Source organism: Nyctibius grandis, chromosome Z, assembly GCF_013368605.1.
Source record: "Nyctibius grandis isolate bNycGra1 chromosome Z, bNycGra1.pri, whole genome shotgun sequence".
Taxonomy (NCBI): Eukaryota; Metazoa; Chordata; class Aves; order Nyctibiiformes; family Nyctibiidae; genus Nyctibius; species Nyctibius grandis.
In genome coordinates this window covers 12133797-12155563 of record NC_090695.1, presented here as the reverse complement: position 1 = coordinate 12155563, position 21767 = coordinate 12133797, and the positions used below count along the sequence as shown (strand labels likewise).

The 21767-nt window shown below is 35.4% G+C and overlaps 1 protein-coding gene across 4 annotated transcripts in view; it reads right to left on the bottom strand.

Annotated features, from left to right (window-relative positions):
* WDR70 (WD repeat domain 70) overlaps positions 1–21767 on the bottom strand; it is a 146497-nt gene that overhangs the window by 92350 nt on the left and 32380 nt on the right. For all 4 annotated transcript variants that reach the window (XM_068422577.1, XM_068422576.1, XM_068422575.1 and 1 more), the window contains exons 6-7: positions 10232–10291; positions 4982–5115 (exon numbers count right to left, since the gene is read on the bottom strand). In XM_068422577.1, coding sequence (XP_068278678.1) covers positions 4982–5115; positions 10232–10291 — 194 coding nt within the window. The remainder of the gene's footprint in view (positions 1–4981; positions 5116–10231; positions 10292–21767) is intronic.

Below are 21767 nucleotides of genomic sequence, written 5' to 3'. Positions count from 1 at the left end.
GTCACATCTCCTTCTTCTACCACACAGCACATCAAACAATATTATTTACAAAGTTGGCACCTAAAATGTCATTTTTGGCAAACATATTTGACTTTAAGAATGCTCTTATAACTCCAAGTGAAAAATACCATGTGTCAGATTCAGCTCTTCAGGGCTGAAAATTCTTTTTCATCTTCTCAAAAGCAACATGTGGGTTTACAGTAATGTATAAATTACTACAAACGGATGTTTCAGTCCTACATAAAACTCCACTCTACATTGTACACCAGGAAATCAGTCATATGTAAGCAATCTTGCATCTTTTTTCTATGTTCAGGGCTACAGCTCCATCAGAATCTTAGATAAAGTTAAATACACCATCAACCCTGGAAACACAACAGTAGGTAACAATACGCCTAGTCTACTATGTCTTAGATGATTGCTCATTTGCTGTAAAGGTTTTCTTACATACTTCTATTGATTGAGAAAACATGGGACAGATATCATGGAATAATACCAAGATGACAAAAATCATTAACTGAAAGTGGGAAGATGGCTAATGAGTGAGAAGTCCATTTCTAGCTTCAGCATCTTCCCTCAGCATTCTGCTTTATGAACAAACGTCACTGCAGCTAGTGTATCTAAAGCAGATATCCCTTCGACCTCCTACTCAGCTACACTCCATTACAAGGATGGCAAAGAATGCAAACCAGTATCCACTCCACACCTGCCAGAATTTATATCCTGGCACATTAACAGAACATGCACAATAACATTACTTTATATTAACACTTCATCTCTGCAGCTAAATTAACCCCAAATTACGGACTGTAATGCATTTGCCTGCTAGATTTGGATTCCCACAGCATCCAAACTGTCCTCAAAGGAGTATCTTCCTTTTGGTGAAGAACATCACCATGTGCATTCAAATCCTTATAACTTTAAGGAAAATACCTTTTAACACAATTTCACATCAGTAAAATTAACTCAGATGATCAACAAAACTGACTATAAAACCTGTAACTTAATAATTTAATGTTTCATGTCTTAAATGGTAGTGACTTCATGACTGACTCAGCAGTAGCTATTATATGTTAAATCTGTCCTCAAACTGTGACTTACTACCCAAAATACATAAAACATTGTAACATGTATTTTAAAAGTTCTGTGTTGATCATAGTAATGTAAACTAAGTATAAGTTTCTCATTCACAAAATGTTTGGCAAAACTGATCACATTATGATTCAAAAGCCAAAAACTGCTTCAAGCACCCTATTATGTAATACAAACTGGCAGCCAAATTGGCTGAAGTATTATAAACTCTGATTTTTAGTAGAAAGGAGACACTCAAATCTGGGAATTTCCAAAACAGATCACAGGCAATGTCTGAAAAAACATCCTGAGCCTCAAGAGCAAAAACGGATACTTTGTCAGAAGAGGGGAAAGAAGGCCAGCCACGTTAAGCCCAGGGGAAACACTGAAAAAAATAAAAAGAAACTCACAAGAGAGACAATATCGAAAGACTAGAATATTCTCTGCAGACAGCTGATAAACCTGGACTAAAGAATCCATCATTCACCTTTAGAGCAACAAGCATATCTGAGGAGTTAAAAAATTTTCCCCAGTTATACTTCTGAGTGCTCTTGCTCTATCACGGTTCGTAGAAAGCTCAAAATATTCCTGAGCCCCACCCAAGTACTGCAGGCAGAATGGAGCACTTATCTAGTTATATTTTATACTCTAATGCTGAAATTGTCAAAAGAAAATACCCAACACACCTCCAAATCATAGAGTCATGTTTTGCACTTTTCATTGTTGAAATATAAGAACAAAAAATAAACATTTAAAAACTACACTAAAAGATTACTTTTGCTTGTTGCATGCCTCATGCATGAAGAGGATGTGGCCACTAGATATGATCAAACAGCTTGCCTAGAGGTAAAATATGATTTCTGAGAGAATCCACAATATGTAAAGGCACACAGACTCTTCTGAGAAAACTGTTTTTCAGACAGTACAGTACGGAAATTAAAAACACAGACATTAATACTGTTAACATGGCACTGTTCATAATTTGACCAATATCGACTCATGGCCTCTTGTAGTTTTAGATCAGTGTGTTTGAACAAACTTTGTTTTCATCTTAGATTTAAAGTTTCTTCTAACAAGGAAGAACACCTGATTTTACAGTGCCTAGCACAATGGGAACATAACTAATAATTCATCAAACCAGTCATGTGAAAAAATTAGTCTGACTGAAAAGATTTCCACAACCTTTATCTAAAGGAAAAAAAACCCAAACCTTTGCGACTGTGCAATATGACTTCCAAAATCATGTCCAAAAATTGGTTCTATAAGCAGGGTATTTGCAAAGCCCCAGAAGTTACCACTTTTCAGATGTTTGTTGGAGTATGACCAAGAGTGAGGCTCTACAGAGGCAGTTCTTAAAGAAAACATTTTTGGTTCTCATTAATGTTAAAGCAAAAGTCTTGGGAAACTTACAAAAACAGTTCCCTTTAATAGCACTAATCCAAGTCATTTTGGTTTAAAGCTGCCAAATATGCATAGTACTTTCTGCCAGGACCTGCAGAACAGAGCTACGTACACAGGTAGAGTCATGACACACAAGTAATTTCTCTACACACATAACACAGCTTTGCCTTACCCTTGCCTTTGCCTTTAATGCTGAGGTGTGTTTTGGAGGTAATAGGTTTCTGTCAGGCTCTTTTTTTTTTTTCCCTTACATCCCAAATCCAAGAAGAAATTAACAAAGTAATCTGATATTATGCTAGAAAATGGAGCCTGGACAATATAGAATTGTTCTCAGGCTTTTTTATTCTTAAAATGAAATCAAATTTATGGCTCCAGAACAGGATTTCTGCTAACACCTAAAGCTTCCATACCAGAACTCCTCAGAATTCTTTGAAATTAAGGTCTGTGAATGCTAATAGTCCTTGCAATAAATTCCATAGTGAAAAAAATAATGTAAGAATATATGTACACCTGGTCCTAAGTTATATAATATTCCACATAGTGCTCACCAGCATGCCTCAATGTCAGCATGAAAGAACTTTTTCTTGAATTTGGATCTTTTTATTAGACAGAGCTACAGTTCCAGTTTTACGTTTACAAAAAGATACAGAAGGGGTATTTAAATAATATATTTTTAAAAACACAAAATTAGTACGTAAGACTTGCAACATAAGTGAAATTCCCAAACTTTTCATCAGTCAGTTCTTTTTTAATATTATGTTTATATTCTTATATTTCATTTATACTTCAACATACTCAAACGACAAGAACGTACATTTCACCAAGAACATTCATATAAAAACATTTATAAGATACTTCTGAGACACTAAATGAACAGTGTCAAGGATAACAAGCACTTTATGCTCATATTTTACCATCAGTTTTTGCCAAAAGGAGGTTACAAACGTATTTGCAAGCTGTTTTCCTTGAAATGGGACATTAACGTACACTGTACTTGTGGTTTTTATACTATATTTATGTCTTATACCATTATTACCAAGTACTACAAAATTTGAAGGCACTCTTCTCCTCAATTTGGAAATGCTTCAGTTAAAATAATCTCCTACTGTTGGAGTAAAGACTGTCAGCTCTTTCTTACTGCTCAGTAATGACAGAGGAAAGGAAAATACCATTTGTATCCTGCTAACTAATCATGTAAATGACACTCATGCCAGAAAAGTCAGAATGTGACTTCACATTTGGAGAATTTTATTTATTTATTTATTTCAAACCGGCACATTTACTAAGTTATGTTTTCAAAGTAGAAGTGCCATTCTTCGGTTTATTTTAACAAGATAAATCTGTCAAAGAGATTAGAATTGCATAGTGAATCAAAGCACACTTTTTATTTTCCTGATTTTTTTCACAGTTTAGAACATAAGTCGAATCCCTATTTTGCGCCTTTTCAGGTTAACAACCCCAACTTTTTTTGTCTGTCATTATCTATATTCTTGATATATCTATTAGTCATATACATTTTAACCTTCCAAACTGACCAAAATTCAGCTGTAGCTTTTCAAGACAATAATGATTAAAAATAGACATTCTAAGGACTACTTGCTGCACATAATAAATTTCAATCCCTTTTTCAAACGTACCAAAGAATCTTATGAAGTGCACCACATTAGCTAGACATTAGATAGTCCCTTGCTAGAACAACTGTGTTATTAATTTACGAATGTATTTAGCTGAAAGTTCGCTATGCATGAGACATGCACTCGTTTTGAAGGAGTTCTGTATTCCAGTTCTCTGGAAAAAGTAAATGAACTCGGTTCATTTATTTGCTGAATTACCAGTGAACAGTATGGTTAGTATGGAAATCACTCTCTAAAAAAATGCTTCCTGTAGTTTTTTTTTTTAATTTACATATATATAAACATATAGACAAATGAAAATAAGAGACATAGCTTTTTTTCTTTAAAAAAGACAATAGACCTACACTTCTTTTAATGCACCCTATGCAGCTGTTTAATTATCAGTGCAACGCAAAGGACCAGTGCTTCCAGAAACAGAGGATTTAATGAAAATTAGATATCCCCCCCCTCAGAAATACTGGCAGCAACTACTGAGGCTGTCCACAAAGGGGTCAACCGTTCTAACTTTCTTCTCGTTTTCATTAATTTTATATAAACAGAGTACATATGGAAAATGTATTCTGTTAATTTCAACTACAACTATGAAAGCCAACCCGTGTCTTTGAGCGGTTCATAATCATTTGCTCATAGGCTATTAACAATTTCATCTGAAAATTCACCTGTAGCTTTCTAAAAGGGGAAAATATGAAAGTTGTTGGAAGAAGCATGAAAAGACATAAGCAGACAAGTTCTCAGGTTCACATTCCATTTACCACAAAAAGTACAATGGGATACAAAAGCCTTTTAAACAAGCTATCTTGCAAGGCTTTTGTGCATTCTTTCAGGAGCTTAACATAGGCACAGTCTTAGGTGAAAAAGGCAGTCTTCATGCCTACCATTCACAAGGCTGGAGCGACCGAAAAGCTTGGAGTGAGGCATCCATTCCAGCAAAATCCCAAAATTTAACATCATAGTCATATCCACCAGTTATCAAACGGGCACCCGAAGGATCCAACCCCAGAGCAGAAACCTATACAGGGGAAAAAAAAACTTTTAAAAATTAAGAGCATTCAAGTTTTTTATTATTTTTTTTCTACAGTTCCTCAGGTGTCACCAAAATATAAAATACTACACAAGTAAAAAAAATAATTCAGTGTGCTCATTTCGTCAGCTATATTTTGGTTTTGAATTTTCACTACCTTGTATAATGTCTGAGTACTTTGCAAGGGGTAGGGACAATAGAAATACATAATCTTAATAAACCACTGAAGACAGCTGAGAAAAGTTAGTTTACAGCATTTGCTTTGTAATAAACTTATTGCAAAATTTGCATATGTTTTATTTCCATGAAGAACACTGTACTCTAGACTTTTCTCAAAAGTACAAAAAACATTTCTAGCAAGATACTGAAATGGCAGTTTAAGAATTTGTGCTAGTTTATTCAAGACAGTTCATGTGCATATATATGTTGTTTGGTTAAATTTCTCTTCCAAAAAAAAGAAAAGAAAAAATAAAAGTCCAAACTTTATTTAAAAAAAAAAAAAAATCACAAATTTAAAAGACAGTATTTTCACTGAAAAAGCCCAAAAAAATTTACCAAAACCTATTTGTTTTATACAGAAAACTAGCTCCTTAAAGCTACTCAGAACTTTGAGGCAAGAATGTTTAATGCTCAGTACTCTCACCTGTTATCCTCAAACACTGATTAAAATGGGATTTTTAGTGAAAATCCTATTTTAATTCTCTATATGAAGAACTTTATTATAGTAGTGTTCAACTCATCATATGGAGAAGTGAAAGTAACAGAAAGCATCTTATTGATTATACATCCTTTCATTCACCTTCAAAATGACAACTTCTCTTTTCTCATTTGCGAAAATATAATCTACTTCCATGACTTCAAGTCTGAATACAAGATTAGCTAGACAATGTGCGAAATTGATTTGTAAGTCAAGTAAAGAGATTAACTCTCCAAAATTAAGTCGTCTACATGAGATAGTGTTGAAAAGTGATGTCAAAACAGTACGAATATTTTTAGAATTACTCGAAATCACACCCAACTCGAAATGTTAAAATGACTGAAAAAGTTTTCATGAGGAGATAAAACTCATATAGAATTCATGCTTAGGCTTTAACCCCTAGAACACAATTTAACCTCTATTAGGCATTTCGAGTTAGGCAGACTATGGGTAAAACCTAGACTCTAACTAAAAGATTACTTTTAACCATTGGACAAAAACCTGGGTCATCCCACGTACATAAGATAGATAATAATCAGATTCAGAAACCCTTTCACAACAAGGAAGACAGTCTTCAACACAGGAAAATACAGTGATTGTAAAAATAGTAATTGAAAAAAAAAAAGTTCTAGAGAATACCTGGAAAGGGATTTGAAGAGATGAGCCAGAAAATTCTGAAGGAAAAAAAAAATCTTAGACTCCACCAAGAACATTCAGACTTTCAGAAAATTGTGGGGGAAAAAAAACAATAAAACAAAAAAACTGTATACACAATAAAAGAAGAAAAAGCCTTAATTTCTGACTTAAACACCTGAGAATAGTGTCATGGCTATAGGCTAGCAATGCTGAACTTCTTAAAAAAAAAATTAGTCCAATTACTTTCAAATGCCTAAACCAGCATTAAAAATTCCAGATATTGATGTATAAAAATTGCAATAATTTGCATATAAGGATGCTCACCTGTATGTGTCTTCCTTACATGTATACATGAAAAGTAGTGACAGTGACTATGATTTAATGCAGACACATAGCAGTACCACCACAAAAACCTCGTCTCAAAGATATATCAGTCTACTACTGTACTTTTTTTTAAAATTTCAGTATATACACTGTGTTATGGAGACTTTTAAAACTTATGTAAACTGTTGAATAGTTCCCACAGAAAACAGTTTCAAAAATGGAATTTAGCATGAGATATTCTCTTTTCCATTCCCAGTTGAAAAAGTAACCTACAGAAAATAAATGTTTCAATAAAAACACCAGTTATGAATGGAATTTATTCTTTAAGATTAAGATGGACAATTCATTTTGCTAAAATTAAGCTCTCCTTATATGAAAGAGTATGGGCTTCTTTTGAGTTTTCTTTTTCCAGTTTCACATAGAAAAGGTTCAACTAGATATTTTATCAAAGACTCATTTCTAGTCATCTTCTCCTTAAGGATCACACTGCTCCTCAGGCTAGTACCTCACTGTATTCCAAACATACAGTGCTATCATATAGTCAACAGTTTGAAAAAAGTACTTTAAAGAAAATCAAGACGTTGCAGAAATGATGCTGCTATTCACGAGGCAACTGACTCCTCTTTAATCTAATTGTCCTGCTTTATTTTAGAGGCATTCACTTGCAGAAATCTTATCCTTTGGAGAAGTTCTAAAACCTCATTCTTCTAAAGAACGCGAAGGATCATCACATGTCCTAATGCAGTGCCGCCCAAAAAACTCTAATTTACAGAGTTACTAATAGATTCAACATTTTTCTTTTTACTTCCCTGAATCAAATGTTTGAATGTACTGCTTTGTGCTGTCCCTAAGAATAAATTAAACTCCACTTAGTGATCATGTCACTGTGACATATTTAATTTTCAAATGAAACAGATGCAACTTCTTACATGTTTCCAAAAAAAATGCCCCTTTTACCATTTAAATGCAAATATTGAACCCCATTCAGTTCATTTATGATTTCTAACATGCAGAAAAATTGGGCATCTCCAGATTAATCATGCATTCAATTAATAGACTCAAGTGTTCTATTCTACAATAACTACATAGGAAGGAGCAGCTGTGATACGAGACATTAGAAAGCCCACTGTTCAGCATACCTCTGATTATGTATTCTTTCTCATACCCACCTATGTATCAAATGTGTCAGGAGAAAAAAAAATATATCTATCCCTGAAGTTTCACTGGGAACAGTAACTCCTATTACACTGTACAAGCAAGGCAACCGGGAAATTAATCGGGTTTCTGGAAAGACTCTCCAGCTTGGGAAATCTTTTCTGAGACTTTTCAGCTGCACAGGAATAGAGTCATCATCAAACCCACGTTCATTAGGTTGAAGAGGTACAGATGGGATACATAAGTTTAGCTGAAATAGAGTACACTATATGAACATAATGAGAAGACCGTATTTTAAAACGTTGGGGTGAAACACTGACATCAAGATATGAAGTTGCTCCCATCCTTATATGTATGTAATGACATAGTTAAGTAGTTTCATTATTCTAAAACAAAAACACAGTCTTTCTACAGGGGAGCTCTTTTTTTTTTTCAATGATGCATGCAGTCTAATCCAACTGTGCTATATTATTCACACTGTAATTCACCCCTGCTTTAGGTGATGAGAGCTGCATTCTCATGCAGTTAAAATACCTCAGAAGTCTTCCAAAACTGTAACTTCCACTTTACACAGCCTTTTAGTTAGAAATAACATCAGCTTATGCTTTAAGAAGCCATCAAAAGATTCACTGGTTTAATATAGAGAAAAATAATTTTTAAAATTTACATAATAAAGGTTGGTAGTAAATGCATTCAAGAAACATACTGCAGAAGCAATTACTGTCACATGTAAAATGGGAAACTGCTTTGCACTAGTACACTAGTATGCAAATCCTAGTATGCATAGAAATTAGTATGCAAAGAAGTTACATGCACTGTAGCATACATAAAAATCAACCCTACTTTTGTTTAGTGTAATACAATGCATCTTTTACAGGTCTTGAAAGAGAACATTTTTCTATTTTCATTTATAACCCACTAATTACTTTTTTCCTCTCCTCCCTCTACATCTATATGTCTAGCCCTAAGATAAAACAAATGGGTAAGCCTTACCACCTGTCCATACTCCAAGACAGACCACAAAGTTTGATGCCAGATTAACAGATAATTCTGAAAATATCTAATTATTTTTAAAGTTATTATTATTATGAAAATAATTATTAAAATTCAAATCAAACTAATAAATTATTGCTGTTTAATGTTTTAATTTGATATATATTAGCTTAATAAGTTTATTATTTAAAATAATTATTTAATACAGTTGAATGTTAAATTATTAATGTGTATGATTATTAATTCCATAACCAGAAAATGAAGCCATGAGTTTTCTTAAAAATCCAATGAAGGAAAATCATACATTTCCTTAGGCTGTTTAAAACCTCATTAAAAAGTATTTTTCTCAAATAATTTTTTGTTTTATTTTTCTTTCCTTTCTTTTTTTTCCCCCCTCTCCAAAGAAATTCTTGGGAATGCCACGAGTGAGAATTCTATTAACTAGCTGACAGTGCCTTCACAGGGATATAATAACAATGAAAGAAATTCTAGTATTATTTTTCATGGAAGCCTACGTTGTGGCCCAAACTGAAGAGGATAAACAGCAGCAGCATCTTTTTTTCATGACCAAAGAAGAATATAGGGAAAGGATTTGGGAATAGATTCAGAGCTACTCACGGCCAGAAAAAAAAAATCCATTATATAAAAACGGATCTTTGATCAATCAGCACAAAAAGCAGTTAAATTTGTGTTGGAAGATAAGACTACCCAGAGATAAAAATATTGAGAACAAAGAAATGACAGTTCCAAGTCAAACAGCGGTTCTTTAAAAGAAAGTGAAGGAGCAATATTGGTGGTGAAAACTAAAAAAGATGCAAAGATAAGAAAGAACAAGGTTTCAAGAAAATGAGAATGGTGTACAAAAGGTACTTAAAGATTCAAGGAGAATGAAGGAGACCTGTATTTAGCTACAAAGAAGTCTTAGAAACTTCAGCAATAACATTCTCTTTGAAATCCATGACCAGTCAAAGAAAGGTCTCGATTAGACCTATGTCTAGATTAGGAAGGTCTAGCCTAGAAGAGGAACTCTAACAATTGCAGAGAGTATATCCGACAAAAAGGAAGAAAATGAGACTACAGTTGGGTCAAATGGAGCCACGTTTGGGTTATTACAAGAAAGTGAAGAGGCAGTCTTAAAACACACTTTCAATTGCAATAAGAAAAGTGTTAGACTAAAATAAAATAAGAAAATTATTTAGCTTCTTGAACTTTAGCTGACAATAAGTATTTGTTAACTTATTTCATAGATTGGCTCAGTTCTAGAAAAACAAGAAGAGCTGAAAATGTGTTACCACTTACTGTTTTTGTCCCATGTTGCAGTGTAATTTCGTGAGAATCTGGAATTTTCTTGACAGGGTTCTGGGGAAAAAAAAAAGAAAATCCACCTCTGTGATAATAGTGCTATGACAAAAAAAAAATTCCAACCAAACAAAAACCCCAGTACTGCAATATATATAAAAGTAAGAAAGGTTTCCCTCACACCAGCCACACCTGAGTAGGAGAAAGCAGGGGGAAATCAGAAACAAGAGACTTATTCCAGATTTTTATTTTCATGGATATGCCCCTAAAAATATGAGGAATAATTGTTAAAAAATATGAGACTACATTAATAAAGAACAGAAACAGGAAAAGATTTCCTGTTTTCCTCTTTAGAAAACATTAAAATTCTCTTTGGTTCTTAATCACCAATATCTAATAATCTTGAATTGTGATTTAGTCAATCCATCATTATTATACAATGTCTTTTCAAATAAAAGGACTCTATGAAGTTAATGAAATTAATGAAAAAAATCTAGAAATTCATTACAGGAGCTAAGTGATCTATGTTGTTTATTAAGATCATGGACTGACTTCCCACTTCCCCTTGCGCAGTTATCCCCAGCTCTCATGGGTCTTCACAACTGCCACTTCCAACGGCAGCCATAACATAGTCAATGTAATTCAAGGAATTTCATTTAATAGCAAAATACAGATCAAAGGCAATTACAAAGTTTAAAACACCTAACACATCACACTAACATCTGTAACACAAATATGAAAACTGTTAATTTACACAGAAAGAAACGTACTGAAAGTACTCAAGAGATTGCAAGATTTTACAAAGGTCATTTGAATCATTATTCTCAAAATGCTCATTTATCTTGTACCACTTAAGTTTCCTGAAACAGACAAAATCTGTCATATTCATGCCTGATATCTTTATTGTAATTTTCTGTTGCCAAAGTCTGATTTTAAAATAATTTTAAGCACACCTTCTATTATACGTTACACCTCTTTCTTTATCCATCTCTTCCAATTCCTTCCCTTTTTTTCATGCTTGCCACAGAAAGTCTCTATAGCATCAGGCTGATTTCCTTTATACTCATTTTATCCTGCAGTTCCATCAGCTTTATTTCTCCAATAAAACTGAAACTTTCATTATCTCTGGTTTAGCTAAACCTACCCTTCTCCTAATTTTACTGCTTGTCATTAACAACGGCTCTGATTCCCAAAACAACTGTATAATTTCTTTCCATTTTCACACATATATATAGAGAGAGATAAGCCAGAAGAAGACTCATGCCCTCTGTTTTCACATTCACAGCATATGCACATCTTCGATAAGTCATTGGTGTTTGAAGGGGAACTTGAGTACTAGCATGGCAACCATATATGCACCTGAGCAAAAAAATATTTATGGGACTGTGGTCCATGCTAAGTCTGAAAATGTAACAGTAAAGGTTTACAAACAGCTACACATGACGTTGTGAAAGGTATAGCCCACATCGCATTAAGACGCACTTCCACAGACTCAGTGGTTTACAAGTTGAAAAGCAGGGGTAATTCAAAATTCCCAAGTGAAGCTGTGATTATGAAAATGAGTTTATTGTTTAATTGACACTATAAAGCACCCGGACAAAGGTATAATCATAATACAAATTAAACTTTCTGTGCCTCATCAGTTCCTGCACTATAAATTGGTATTTAGTGTTCTTGGGATACAAAAAACGGCTCAACGCCCGCTGCCTGTACTTGCCATCTAAGCACATTCCATAAAAACAGAGCATGAAAAGGAAACAAACAGCTTCCAAGATTCAGACTGCCATCAGCCACAACAGAAGATGTACTACTACTGTGAATCAAAGGCTTTCACAGAAACCATTCACTGCTGGAAGGACAAACAGCATTTTGGTCCTTCTCATCTTAATCACTGCAAGGCTGCTTATTTTGCGTTCCAATCCACTTATTGGTTTGGAAGGTATATTATAAGGTTGCTCACTTCATATGCAATACCTACCTTTGTGGTAAGGTATGTTTATATTAGGTCAGCACTCAATTTAATTTTGAGAGGGTATCTTAACTACTTTAACAGTTCTTTCATTAATCCAAAAAAAAAAAAAAAAACCAAAATGTGCTAGAAAAAACATTTAATTTTAATTGCTAGCTCCTCCAGGTGACAATAATTAAATCCCTCTTTTAATGAGAAGAGTGAACCACTCATATAAAAACATTTTTGCTTTACAGTGCACTCATGTTGAACACTGTTCTGGCTAATCTTTAAGGGAGAACAACAGATAGGAATACATTCTTCCACCTGATAAATCAAACAGCCTGAGCCTGAAAGTCGGACATTTGGCAAGTGCTAGCGGTGCTACGCTCTGCAGTGTTCAAGGGATGCCTGACAGTTAAAGTAACTGTTTAGACTATTCAAAACAAAAAATTAAGATAACAATGTCCAGGAACGTATCCTGGCGTTATATCTTCAAATCAGCCAAACATTTACATAAAAACAAGGTGGCTTATTCTATTTTATTAACTATGAACTTCCTAAATGACTGAGAATGCTGTAAATATCTCTAACCTGCTACAATAAATTCCTGTATGCACACACAAAAATCAGATGCAACTACCACTTTTCCAGTTACTACATTCCAAAGAATAAGGAATGCCATAAAATCCTTTTTTCACACTCTCAAAGGAAAGTATAGTTAATACATTTTATGCCGATTTGAACATCAGGATCCCAGGTATACTCGAATATTACTGTAAGTCTGAAAAAACGAAAAGGTAGAGTTTGCCCAAATTGTACCTGCACTTCCAGGTCTTTCAGTTGTTGCTTCAATTTCAGCTGTTAAGTTTACACAAATTGATTTTAATATTTCAGTAATGCTGTTCTGGAAAACTTGTACTGTCACTCAAACTAGACGAGATGAAATTTTTACAGGATTTTTTGTTCAGGGTTTTTTTTTTTCCTTTTTAAACCATATCAGGAAAATCCAGTATGTTATATTTTTCTTTCTCTTTCAGTTGAAACAAATGAAAACAATTTTGTTGTTGACATATCTCCTAATATTTTTACAAAAGTTCTTAATTCCCTGTCTTATATAAGATTAATATATACTAAATCTGTGAAATACTGTATTCTAGGAGCTCACAGTTTTTCTCAAAAATGAAAAAGTCTTACCTTTTAAATAATTTCTGCAAAGGGACACTGCAAGTCAGGCATCACATCTGCAGTTCGCAGTTACATTTTTTCAGGGAATTTCAGCCCTAGCTGACTGTTAAGCTCCGGTGCATGACAATACTCTTCTATTCACTGTGCCACTGTCCCTAAATACTGTCAATTTTTTTTTTGTGCTCCTTTTGGGAGCTTCCTTATCCTCAAGCAATATTCAGAAAATATGCCACTAGAAACCACAGCCTGAAACTAGGTCAGAGTCTCCAAGATCTCTTGAGAAAAATCAAAGACAAAACCAAAAATTCAAATAAACGAATGATGCAGGTCAAACCAGACAAGTGAGAGAATAGACACAAAAAGGAAAAATTAGCTAAAATTTAAATTTCTACATCCTACAAGATATCCTTCAAGATATCCTTCAATATCCTTGGGACTGTGAATATGGGCAATAATAATCATTGGGATTTGGCAGAAGACAGAGGGATACAGGAGGTGGGAAAAGAATGGGCTGTTATCTTTATGATAATCTAAACATTTGGCTTGAGGAGAAAGTTAGGTCCTACAGAAGTAATAAAAAAATCCACTAAACAGCATCAGAGAGAGAAATTTACAATTAAAAACTACTTCAACTTTTACCATCTGTTAGCCTTTCCAATAGACTGACCACCCAAAAGTCATTTAGAATGACCATTAGATTATGTTCATACGTCTAAATGGATAAAAGCAAAGACTATGAAAAACAAAACGTAAATTCCACAATGACATATTCTGCTGATCTCACATACACAGTAACCGCGAACTCCACTTGGTGAAAAAAAAGAATTCACCCACCAGACTCCAACCTCTCCCCCACTAAAAATACCCCTACAAGTTAGAATATAGGTCCTCAAATGACTCACCTTTTCATGGCCCAACCACAAAGGGTATAATGATGCATTTATGCCTAAAAGTACCTCTCCTGCTCTGTTTGCAGAGGTCTGTATTTCACTAAATGGAAACTATCCTGTGTGAAAGAGACTTGCAAGCTATAGGTAATCTTTCACACACCAGACCCTTAAATGGAAACTTTTCTGGGCACCCACAAGACCACAATTTAACAGAGGGAACAATACAAATTTTTTCTCTGTGTTTGCAATTGTCCTTAGATTCCAGTATAGAGGATCTTGCCTTCCTTGAGGATTTTAAGATCATATGTTGCCCTGGAAGAAAACATGACTTTCCTTTTCTGGATAGCTCCTGTGTTCTTAGAGCTCTCCTGCAACGCTGACTTGCTGGAGACATGAAGAGACTTCTCATTTGTGGGAGCAGAGCTATGGTACAGATTGGAGACAAAACATGCAAAACTACAACTGGTTAAACTAAAGGTGAGCACTGTCCTTGTCTTGAGCAGGAGAAGAAATTAACGTTCACTTGGCTACCTTTAAATACCTTAAGTACTATACTAAAAAAAATCCCTTCTGCTGGAAGCGTAAACAGTCACACCCTGCTCTTTCGGGTCTCTGGTTTGGTACACTCTACATGGAAGAGATGCTGTCTGTTCATGGGCAAGAGCTACACTTTACAGAGATTTCTCCATTTCTGGTGAAACTGAGGATTTCACAGAACAAATGTAACAGATGTGGTCTGACACAGATGATTGCAGTGTCACTAGAAGACAGATGGAATAACTGGATTCTAATGGACAGCAGGAATAGCTGGTGGAAGTGGGAGGGGGACGATAAACCCTAGCATCAAATGGTGATGGAATTACATTCATGTACTTAAAAAGCTGCAGCAATTCAAACTCCCAAATGAAGGACTCCCTGCAGGTTTTAATCACCCAAACCCCAGGCCTTCTGGCAATTAAGAAAAAAGAACGTTCTACTTGCAAGCATTTTGTTTAAATACATCGTGTTCATGTTTTCTTTTAAGGTTTTTTAAGGCCCCCTCTCTTCCCCTCCAAAATGACTGTGCTGCATGAAAAAGCAAATGCTACACTGCTGAGGGAAGAGATGGGGGGAGCAGGAAAGTTTGAGAGCCTTTGAAAGGCTTTTATTTTAGATTCCAGCATACAGATTGACAGTGCTGAAATCTTCTTCCTTGCGACCAGACGGTAACAATTTTCCATATCTTCCATTCTTCTCCAGCAAAGAGTTCAAAGTAACAAGTGTGATTAAAAAAAGAGTAATGAAGAGTGGCAGGAGTAGTTGAAAAGAGAAATTTAATGTCTCCTAATAAAAATGTTCGTGCTGTAAATTATGCAACATATTGAAAGAAAACGCTCTTAAGAGATTTTAAGAATAAAACAAATGGGAAGACAACTCATCAACAATCACAACAGAAAGGATGAGACTTCTGACATGGTGTCCAAAGTGAAGAGGTACACCACCACAAGCTCTTCAGTTTAGACAGATAAAATACCACAGAAAACCACTGAATTATGCAGATAAACTGTTAGAACAGAAATCCGGTCCAACTGCTGCAGTATCTATGCACAACAACATGCTAATACCAATAGCAGAAGGCTTTAAACTACTCTTATTTTAGAAGTAACAATAAAAAAGCAACTCATGCTTGTTGTTGCTTGCTGATTTCTGTGTCAAATGTGTTTGGTTTACAGGTCCAAGTATTCTCTCTTAAACTTCACCTAAAATACAACCCAAACGCTTCTGTTTTCAGTGGAAGGAAGTTAGAGAAATCCATTAAACTTCACAGGAGGACACTTGCACAACCTCCCTGTATTGCAGTTAAGTTCAGAGCCACAAACATGCAGTTTTTCCTTTGTACCTCACATTCAACTTTGATAGACTTGACATCCGTGTAAGTGAATGAAATCAAGAGACTACTCTAGCGATGATGACCAGAGAGAACAGAATCTTGTTCCATCCTTCAATATTGAGTCTGAAACACTATTAAAAGAAAGATAAAAGGGTGTGGAAGGGAGTATTTCACAGATCTGGAAGAAAACATGCCTCATTCCTCTTTTCAGACTAGAAAAATGTTTTAAGCTTTTAGGCACCCAGCTGAATTTTCCATGACAGCAGTGAAAGCTGAAGACAGTAATAAGAGTTTAAATTGATTTTTTCTGTTCTTTTTTAAACTTGTTTTGCAAACAAACACTGATGTTCATGTTTTGTTCCACAAGTTACTCCTCATGCTGATTAAAACCATATTACTTGTAAAATGGGCACGTTTTCCGAATCACAATTTTTCATTCTTTTCCTCCATAACTTAAACTGAAAAGAAATGTCTAAGATGTACACTAAGGTTGCAAAAGTGTACACTCAAGAGAAAGATGCAGTATGAAAAAACACAGAGAGAAATCGGTAAGACGCTGTTTTACAGCAACAGAAAAACAGAAACGTTTTGGGGTTTATAGGAGTGCATTATCAACAAACTTGCATGCAGAAGGAAGCATCCAGATTTGCAAGGATGTTTCAACAACTTTTAATTTCCTCTCTTTTAGGTGTTACAGTTGACAGATGTATTCTGATGCAAACTTGCATGTTATTAAACATAGTCTGGCCCAGATTCACAGATAATCTGAGTTCCTGAATGTGATGCATCTAAATATGGAAAATACTTACTTCAGACTTCCTGTACAGTCTTCAAAAAGAGACAGATAACTCCAGAAGAAGAATGAGTGTATCAAAAAGCTGAATCATCTGGAGACCTCTCCTCTTCATAAATTATTCAGGGAGGAGTGCAAGGCAACCAAATTCCTAACATAGGTGTCTTGATTAGGTTGGATGAATCAGGGCCCACGTGTGCGTATTATCTAAAATTTTGGCCCAAAAAAGATAAAAGGAAAATATTATGGAAAACATGAGGATATATGCAAACACTGGTGTGAATCATCTTGGCTGATATTCCCATGAAACACTCACAGTATCTGTTACTCATGGAAAAAAGCAGATAACTCATAACTCCATGACAAACGCAGAAAACCTTCAAACTTAACAGAAATATTGTAAGGGCCGTACAAAATGCTATCTCTCCCAGTTAGCCTTTAATTCGGGTAACGCTCAAAACAGCACAGTACTCACGTCTTACAGGCAGACTAAGGAAGGTTAGTCTTCTCTTTAGTGAGCTAAAATGCATTACTCCAGGGTGCACTTGAGAATTAAGGAGGTGGTTAAGTAGATGAACCTCCTTTCTAATGCCTACAGGAAGTAAATTTATTTATTCAATATGGAAACATATTGTGGCTAGCTTCTCTCAACATCATCTAATTCACAGCCTGATGAAATTTTTTCATATTATCTGAACCAGAGTGTTTTGTCAGGTTTAACCAGCAAGGGAAAAGACCTTAATTAAATCTTCATTCCAACACGACTGTCTAAAAATAATAAATTTGTAATGTTCTTATAGGTCAGATACAACATATTTTATTAGATGATGGGTCAAACGGTAATTCAGAGACTGTTCCGAGACACAGCAGGTAATGTGAATTAAATCTTCTCTTCCCTTTCACAACGCTTACTGGCATGTCCCCTTCTGAAAACACTCCAATGCCTTAACAATTTAGAAAAGGTACTGCAGTTAGAGTCTCAGCATCGTTTGCAAATATCTTGTTTAGATATAAACATCATACTTGTAAAGTACCGCAAAAAGCCTGCCTGATCTGTCTCATAGAACGGTTTGGGTTGAAAGGGACCTTAATGATCATCTAGGTCCAACTCCCCTGCCATGGGCAGGGACACCTTGCACTACAACAGGTTGTTCAAAGCCCCATCCAACTTGGCCTTGAACACTGCTTGGGACAGGGCATCCACAGCTTCTCTGGGCAACCTGGGCCAGTGTCTCACCACCATCACAATACAGAATTGCTTCCTAATATCTAATCCAAATCTCCCTTCTTTCAGTTTAACACCATTCCCCCTCGTCCTATCACTACATGCCCTTGTAAAAAGCCCCTCTCCTGCTTTCCTGTAGGCCCCTTCAGGTACTAGAAGGCTGCTAGAAGGTCTCCCTGAAGCCTTCTCTGCTCCAGGCTGAACAGCCCCAGCTCTCTCAGCCTGTCTTCATAGGAGAGGTGCTCCAGCCCTCTGATCATCTTCGTGGCCCTCCTCTGGACTTGCTCCAACAGCTCCATGTCCTTCTTATGTTGAGGGCCCCAGAGCTGGACGCAGTACTCCAGGTGGGGTCTCACGAGAGCAGAGTAAAGGGGCAGAATCCCCTCCCTCGTCCTGCTGGCCATGCTGCTTTTGATGCAGCCCAGGATACGGTTGGCCTTCTGGGCTGCAAGTGCACACTGCTGGCTCATGTTGAGCTTCTCATCAACCATCACCCCCAAGTCCTTCTCCTCAGGGCTGCTCTCAATCCATTCTCCACCCAGGCTGTATTTGTGCTTGGGATTACCCTGACCCATGTGCAGTACCATATGCTATCCTGGGGAACAGTTTTAGATACATTTCAGGAGATTGCTATTTTTCACCTAGATTCTAAAATCTCATTCAGACAATTTCTAAATTTATAATAAGCCCCTGATTTATGAATTCATAATTTATATTAATATTTATGACCTGGGAATTGTTCTCCGAGTGTATACCAGAGAAATTCTCTCGAAACTTTTCTAAAGCAAGTTGTAACCACTGATAAAACTGATTTAAATCTAAAATTGCCTGCGGTCATTCAAGTTTCCTTTGCAGTTTCTGGGAGATCGATTTACTTAAGCTGAATGTTCTGGTGATATTTCAGATATGTTACATGCTGCTTACATAACCACCCATGTATCTTATCTTTAACATCTCAGCTTCAAATGTGTAGAAATACAAATACTTCATGTTTGCTAAAATGGTATGCATAACTGCCACATACCATCAAAAAGCACCCATGTTCAGTCAAGACACAGTTTTACTACAGCAGTAAGATACACAAAATTACTACTACCTACCATGTTAAGAATGAAAAAAATCACTAGCATTTTCAGTCAGACATATCCTTTATTACGATTATTCTTTAGAGCTGAATAGAGTATTTCATTCTGACATAAAGGAATACTTCTATTTACCCCAAAACAGTAAAATAGCACACACAACCATATATCAGCTGACCATGAGGAGAAAAAAAACAAACACACAACTAACATCTTTGCTCTGAAAGCTCTGCTCAGCCTGACAGGTAATCAAAGAATTGCTTCATTCTGAAATCAGAAAGGACAAATAATTGTGACCTTACAACTCTTTCTGTACCACACAGATTTCATGTGGGATTTCTACCACAGGGAACACGCCCTAAAAGACACACGTGAAAGGATCCAAGAACACAACATAGGATGCAGGACCAGACTGAACCTAACTTTCGTTAACGCATAACGTTTTTCAGCTTGCTAGCCTGTTCACTTTATTATTTACATTAAATTCACTCTAAAACATTCTTTATCTAAACTATACAGACACTTTATCATTATCACCTTTTGGCAAACTTCAGGAAAAAAAAAAAAAAAAGTGAAATTCTTTCACTTGACTCCCCAAGAAAAACCCCAAAAGCCAAGGTTACACTAAGTATTCCAGAAGCAGTATCCCGCCTTTTAATAATTAGAACACTTTTAGATGTTTTTCAGTCATCAAAATAGCTTTACTATTCTCCACATTTACCTTCTGTCTTAAAATAAAACTATTTATGAAGTATTTTAGAATTTAGAAACCATACATGGACAAAGTTTAACATTTTTTGCAAAAAAATGCTTCCCCTCTATATATTTTAGAAGTCAGTGATACTATTAATCAGTATCACTAGTATAATTAGTAGAACTAATATATTAATCAGTATCACTAGTATAATTAGTAGAACTAATTATAATTCATGCAGCAAAAGGCATTTTAGTGACATGCAATTCTATAGAGGTCCATTAAAATAGTATATGTAGTAGAATAAATATTACTGTTTCTTTTGCAAGAGTCGTATACAGTGGAATTAAGTTCATCAGCAGCACTACAACCTAAATTTTAATTTTGGACTCATTAAAACTTAAAAAGCCAACGCATCCAATAGATATTCAACATTTGGCACTGCTGTCTAAAACAGACGTGGAGACTACTACAATTGAAATAAAATACATTTTCCCTCTTGTCAAAAAAAGAGCCTAACGTTCACTTTAAGACTTGTGGTGATCATGTTAGCTCAGGCAATACAAATAAGAACCCCTATTCCACTATAACAGCAACCTCATTAGCAAGCAATCTCATTTAAATTACACGTTTTAATGACCAAAATTAAAGCAGTACACCATTGGTGCAGAACAATCCTTGACCTTTGACTTTCTGCAATTTATTTCTTTCCTGCATACTCCAGTTTCCTCATCTGAAAAATCTGAATAAATAATACCTATCATACAGAATCTGCTACAAGGTTTTATGCACCAATGTTGGTGAAGCTCTTCAAATTCCTCAGAGATCCTGTTATTCTTAGCAAACATACTACAGTCAGCAAAACTAAACAATCACATCTCTCGAGAGTTGTCCACACACTATACTTTTCAACAGTTCTCCGACTGTGATTGTAAAAAGGTGTTCATTCAAATGTTTACTCCAGGATCTTAAGAGAGACACAAATTTATGCATACTGTACAACTTAGTGACAAATATTCCAGTTGTCTACAAACTTACTGTTCAATTAGGATAAGGAATTAAAACTGGGGGGAGAGAGTCATCAGCTAGTCATGCAAATAAGATCTACAACCACAGGGTGAAGGTAGGGGGGTGAGGGCTAAAATTACAGCATGTTTAAGTTTCTGCAGGAAGGAAGGACAATTTCCTATCTAGCTGCCACAGCTGGTTCCAATTGCATTACTGTTTCAATTACGAATTCTCCCATGCCACCCATAAATTACCTTCAAAACATTAACATTTAAGCTATCTTATAGCAGCACAATTTTATGTAATGTGACATGAGAATAAATTGCTAAGTGGCTTTAACTATGTGCCTGGAAAGAAGAAAAGATACATTTATATTGTACATATGTGAGGTCCGTACTTGGAAGAAACACCTTTCTCCACGCTTCACCTGGGTATATTCCTTTAACAAAGCATATGTCAGAAGACGGCAGTGCATTATGGCCAGATGATGTATCTCATACTGTTAAAACTGTTGTAATACCTAATGACACTGCAAATAATTTTCAAAATGTTCAGGGCAAATACTAAGCACTAGGTTAAAAATCACAGCCAGTGTGAATATTTTGGTTTTATTTTTAATCATAAAACCTATCATCAAGTTGTGCCCAAGAATTATAAAACATGCTTATCTTCTATGCATTTATATATGTCTTACTATAGCATCTACAAATGTTGAGACCTCTCCAGCATACCACATCAAAAAAACTGATTTCTATACACGTAATGTAGTCTGAAAGTTCCAAATGATTACAATTAAACCTGACGACACACAGCTAAACAGACAGCCATTGATTTCTAC